Here is a 5,733-nt window from a genome sequence, read left to right as displayed (position 1 = left end):
TCTTTGTCCTCTCCTTTTCTTTTACCTATATATAAACAAATCATGCTGGTAGTGGTGGGCCTCTTTGATACATGTTGTTCTGATCTCCACTGTGTGTTGTTCTGCTGGTGAAGTGTGGACTGATGAACAGGAAGGCGCCGCCCAAGGCCCAAGCGCATGAATTGGGAGGCCCCGGTTGATGTAAGCTGAGCTTTTTACTGGTAAATGGTTCAGGGTGCGTGACAGATAGACGATGGTTTCCTTCCAAAACCGTCTTTGGTGTTTACACTGTCAAGCCAGTATTCTTAAATCATTTTAACGAGCGAATTCAGTGTTGCCATCCATCGTGGAACGGTATACCGGACGTTTGCTGTCCGAAGACACCGTACTGTAATGAGCTGATGTGCTCCTTCGTGCTTGACGGGTACTGTGCAGCCGTGCTGACGCAATGATGCTGGTGGCACTGTGCCATAGTACTCATGTACCTACAGGGATGATGTACAGGCCCTTGGACTAGGCAGGGTTCATTTGTGTAACCCTTGCGGTGTTAACTTAGAGCAGCCCACTGCATGGCACATGGAAATTAGAATTCCTAATGGCACCCAATAATTCACCTCTGAATTCTATTCTGCTGATTGCGTTGCCTTGTCTGATGCTAATGTATCTGCATCTTCTGTAGCTTCAGCTGTTGTTGGAGTAGATCAGATGCTTCCTCGTACAGAAACATGTCGAACTCTACGAGTGGATTACTTGCACCGTTGGATGCTCACTAATCCAGCCCGATTTGGTATTAGAGCAGCAGGTGCCTGGTTGTAGGCTACAGTGCTAGGTTTGCACATTGGGCCATCCGGCCATGGAATGCTGGGGGGAAACGTTCGATCACAGGGTTCAGAACACGTGTGTTTGAGTGGAGTAGTGCTCCTGTCCTGCTCCAGTGCTCCTGCATACATCTACATGTCACCTCTCTCATGTCTCAACTCTCAAGAAGCAGCAGCAGCAGCAGTGATGGTAGTAGTAGTACTCGGAGACACTTTTCCCAGGCTTTGCGTCTCGGGCGCACTGGCCGACCCGTCAACCTCCGGAGTTCATCGCAACCGGACAAGGGCTACGCAACGGAACTGATGCATGCTGAATTGATTACAGAAGATGCGAAACGTAAAAGAGATGAATTCAGAATGACAGCATGCCTGCCATTGGGCATTGGCGCAAGTGTCCTTACTTACTATTGGGCACAACACTGCCATAAACGTCCTCCATTCTCTCAAGCAAAGCCGCCTAATAACCAAACAATGTTTTGAATCAACTGAATTTTGCAGGAATCCCATGGAAATCTGAAACAGCTCGTTGAGCTTGGGCAGCAAATCTTTGTCCTGTGGGATGGACGCCATGGCCGGCCTCTAGCGACAAGCTAGTGTGATGGGTCCTGTACGGCGCGGACATGCAGCGCAGCCGCCCCAAGCTGACTAGGACTAGGAGTACATTGAATGGAGAGGAAGCATAACTGAGCCATGTACGTTTTTACGCAGGTGATGGCAGCAACAGTGGTGGCAACGTGACGGAACCGGGAGCCCTAGCTCCGTAGGGGACTTTTGAGGAACAGCTGCTACTGCTAGTTTAGAGGGGAGGAGAGCACCATCTATTCTCTTCCGGTTACAAGGAAGAAGGATTCAGTTGCTACCGACCAGTCTCTAGTTCATCGGTGTACACTGTACAATCCATGTGTTCTGAGTTCTTATCAGACAGAGCCTTAGGGTTAGTAGGGTTCCAAACATGCTTACTATACCAGTTCCACTGATGAGCAACAAACAAAGCCATGCAGAGAAACAAGTGAACTGAAACTGAAATGCCCTTGCCTTCTCAAGCTACCACGCTCAGCCTCTCTGGCCGCTCTCTGAATCTGCTCCTTCCTAGTCCTCTCAATGTTCTCTGCAGCAACAGGGGGATTGATGGCTCATCAATGTGGTTTGGTGGCAGAGGAATGGGGCTCCGCTGCAGCTTTTTTCATCGGTGCATGTCCTAGGGGACTTGGGGTGGTAGTGGTACTATGCCCTCTTTGACCTCCCCTTCTTCTTTATCAGGTATCACTGCCTCTGGCACGCATAAAGATCGTCTTTGTTCAGGGGAAAAAAAACAAGTAATGAACTCGCTCAGTACTAGGAAATATGCAGTGTGGCATAAAGAGTTCGGCAGAATTCCTGACAAATTTATAGTATGAGTCGTCGTGTCAAATGTGAAGTTATCTTGATGTGTTTTGATTGCCATCAGACCATCAGTCATCACACTGGAAATTCAGAGAGAGAGAGAGAGAGAGAGAGAGAGACCAGCATACAAGAACTACCTGAACTTGCTGCTGATCGAACTCTATCTTTTGTCATCAGAAACTTCTTCACCTCCTTCCCTCGAGCTCTCGCCCCCTGCTTCGATCTCCACACTTGGCAGAACTCGCAGCAGCTGCTCCTCTGCGCCACTGTGCCGACGCTGCACTGGTGCCAGTGCGCCGCCACCACTCTACCAGCATATCCCTCTCCTCCGCTCACGTAGGCCGCACGTCCAGCTCCACTCCGCCGCCCGGCGTACGCCGCCGCCACCTTTCGCGCTCAGGGCCTCAGCCAGGCGCGCATCATGAGGAGGCGACGGTGGGCGCCGCTCGCCGCCGCCGCCGCCGCCTGCCTCGTCGCGCTCCTGGCGCTCCTGGCCGCCGCCGTCCACGGCGCGCCGAGCGCTGGCGCGCCAGTGCCCGCGGCGCGTCGCTCGGGGGCGACCGGCGGCGGCGGGCGTGCTGCCGCCACGGTCGCCTTCGACGCCGCCAGAGTCGCGCGGTGCAAGAAGCAGGGGAAGAAGTGGAAGAAGAAAGCTGGCGCCGCCTGCGCGCGGTTGCCCGGCGGCGGCGGCGACGACGACAAGCGGGTCGTGCCGACCGGCGCCAACCCCCTCCACAACAGATGACAGGATCGCGCATGTTTTTGCAGCGAAGTAACCGGGGTCCCTCCCTCCCATGTCTCCACGCCATGGCAGCGCCCAAGAAGAAGTGGAGAAGAGGGAGGCTTCATCTCCATGGCCAGTGATCTCGGTAGGGAACTAGGGATGGTAGTGTAGTCATCAGTTGCTAATAGCCGTATAGTAATCAATCGTGTTCTTGGTCTAAGGTCCTCTTCTCCATGAATCATGATCATAGACTAGTTCCTGATCAACCGAAGTGATGGATGTAATCACGGTTTGGAACGCTGGAATTTCGCGCGGGGTTTCCACGGAAATTGCGCGACTCCCTGTGAAATTCCAGCGTTCCAAACTGTGGAACTGTCTGCCTCCTCTGAATCACAGAGAGTGGGGGACAGATTCTGCTCCGCCGTTTGTAAAAGTTTGGTGCCTTGCTTGATTTTGTTCCCTCCCAGCGACGGGAATCTTCTGGCTCAATCAGACTCTTCCTCGTACCGTTTCTGGTTTAGCCTTTCTGGGGTTTGCTCTGATTCCCCGGGAGGAAACGTTCCTCATGAGTTGGTATGATGAAACGATCCATCTGGCTATCTAAAAGTTTCAGAAGATTTGATCTTTTTATATATACAGAGAAGAACGTATATATTGATTTCTGAAACGAACGGGACAATGTGTGCTCTCTGTTCTTCCATGGGTGCTGATTTGCAGGTTCTGCTGGGTCCAAATCCAGGTTCAGACGTTCAGTGATCCCCAGAAAGTTACTGTCGCCATGGAAAAGGTAGCTTGTACATTTGAACGTAGTATACCATGCAGTACAGCAGTAGCATAACCTTTATGTTCTTTCCCTAAAAAATAGCAGCAACTAACATCTCTGTTTTTTTTTGGCGACAAGTTGATCACTAGTGCTTGTTCAATAAAATTTGCAATCAGTTTCTCAATTTTGGCACGAAGAAGAGGAGATCAGAACTGACTACTGACTACGCCGTCGATTGGATATCACTAATCATATGATTATGATGGTGTATTATTGTATTTAGGCATTGAAACCCTCATTGTAATCCTTCTTCTCTGCTCAGGTTCTGAAAAAAAAAAGATCACCGAAACCCAGCCCAAGAATCCAAATCAAAAGAAGTAGAAGCAGAGAAACACACACCTTGCAAGAGAGAATCGAAGGAACATGCATGACAAAAAGAAATTGGACATAAACAAATCTGAAAAGTATGAATTGTACTGTATCATATATGGACGTGTTCCATCGAAACATGTATTTGTCAGTGATGAGAACCTCATTAGACCCTACTTTTCAACGAATTAAAGTTCGCGTAGTGTGGTAATTACGTAATTAATTAGTAGTATAATCCCGTCCATGTATCTAACTGATTATCTACAAGAGAAAAGGGAAAGGAAATTCTGCCTTGGACTCCATGCTGCGCGCACGGCCGTGAGCTCGATCCCCTTGGGTCATCAGTTACTGTAATTCCCGATCCCGTCACGCCATCTCGCCGGCGCGGACGGCGGCCGCGGCGACCATCTGCCTGTCGCAGCAGGAGGCGCAGACGGCGACCCTGGCGGGCGCCCGGAGGTCGGCGAGGTCCCGGCGGAGGCGCGCGTTCTCGTCGGTGAGGCGGTCGCACCAGCGGCGGAGGAGCTCGCAGTCGACCTCCGTCTGCTTGAGCTTGGTGCGGGCCCGCCGATTCTGGAACCACACCTCCACCTGCCGTGCGCTCAGCCCAACACGCCGCGCCAGCTCCTGCTTCTCGCCCTGATCGATCGGCACCAGAGGAAAAAAAATCCATTTGATCAGGTTGATTTATCCAAAATTTCGAATCCAGCAGGCTGATCGAAACCAGAAGGAAGTTTAATTTGGATACGAGGAATTATCACAAGAGATCGAAGCCATGGATTTGTTGATCGAAATGAGCGCGCGTCGACGTACATGAGAGAGGATGTTGTGGGCGCGGAAGCTGTCCTCCAGCATGGCGGCCTGCGCGGCGGTGAGCCGGAGCTTCTTCCTCCCGGTGCCGGCGCCGGCGCTCGTCATGCTCCGAGTACGGTCGCCGTCGTCCGCGTCCTGGAGCTTCCTGGCCTTCTTGTTCTGCTGCCTGCTAGCCGCCACACCCGCGGCGCCGCTACCGCCGCGATCCCTCCTCTTCCTGCTCGCCGGCGGCGCCGTGGGCTCCCGGTGACGCTCTCCAACATCATGGTCGTCGCCCTGCAGCGACAGCACCTCGCCGAACAGCTGCACCGTCCGCGGCCGGCTCCTCCCTCCCCCTCCTCCGGACCCGCTGCCGCCGATGCCCAGGGACAGGTGCGTGCCGACCTCCTCGGCGGAGACGGAGTAGTGGTGCTCCTCCGAGCTGCCGGCCGTGGTGAGGCTGGACATGGCGGCAGATCGATCTCTGGTGACGATCGACGAAGAGGAGCCTCAGCTCGTGCAGTGCTACACTTAATTGCGTGGTGGGTTTATATAGGTGGGTGGCGGGGGCCAGGCCAGCAACCTGATGGACGACACGGTCCTAATTACTACACGTTGATGATGCGTGCGCTTGGACCTGATCGAGGAAGCTGACTGACTGATTAGTCGGAGCAGGAAACAGCTGCTGCTGGTGTTGTATGCTGGCCGGCTTCCGGGTGCTTCATTTTCTATGAAGTAGTAACGCTGTTAAGTTGTCGGGAAACCGACGGCAATTTTACTGCGAGTAAAAATGCGTTAATTTGCCAAGCGCTTAGTGCTGGCTTTACACTTGACGCATCAACAAGTAACCTACTATACAGGTAATAATAATAATAATAATAAGAACGTTATATATGGTTATTATT

General features: G+C 52.4%; 1 protein-coding gene across 1 annotated transcript; it reads right to left on the bottom strand.

The window, feature by feature from the left end:
* Positions 1-3,914: 3,914 nt before the first annotated feature.
* On the bottom strand, positions 3,915-5,337 carry LOC112877078 (putative homeobox-leucine zipper protein HOX26). Its single transcript, XM_025941287.1, has 2 exons — positions 4,850-5,337; positions 3,915-4,675 (listed from the first exon to the last, which is right to left on the bottom strand). Exons 1-2 carry the CDS (start codon positions 5,294-5,296, stop codon positions 4,403-4,405), a joined length of 720 nt encoding a protein of 239 aa, XP_025797072.1. The 5' UTR covers positions 5,297-5,337; the 3' UTR covers positions 3,915-4,402.
* Positions 5,338-5,733: the final 396 nt, after the last annotated feature.

Source organism: Panicum hallii, chromosome 1 (assembly GCF_002211085.1).
Source record: "Panicum hallii strain FIL2 chromosome 1, PHallii_v3.1, whole genome shotgun sequence".
Taxonomy (NCBI): domain Eukaryota; kingdom Viridiplantae; phylum Streptophyta; class Magnoliopsida; order Poales; family Poaceae; genus Panicum; species Panicum hallii.
The sequence above is the reverse complement of the archived record's forward strand: the minus strand, read 5'-3'. Positions and strand labels throughout refer to the sequence as shown.

Coding starts and splice junctions, on each gene's coding strand:
- LOC112877078 (XM_025941287.1), bottom strand. CDS start 5,296: ATGTCCAGCCTCACCACGGCCGGCAGCTCGGAGGAGCACCACTACTCC. Junction 4,676..4,849: donor CCCACAACATCCTCTCTCAT/GTACGTCGACGC, acceptor CCGATCGATCAG/GGCGAGAAGCAGGAGCTGGC.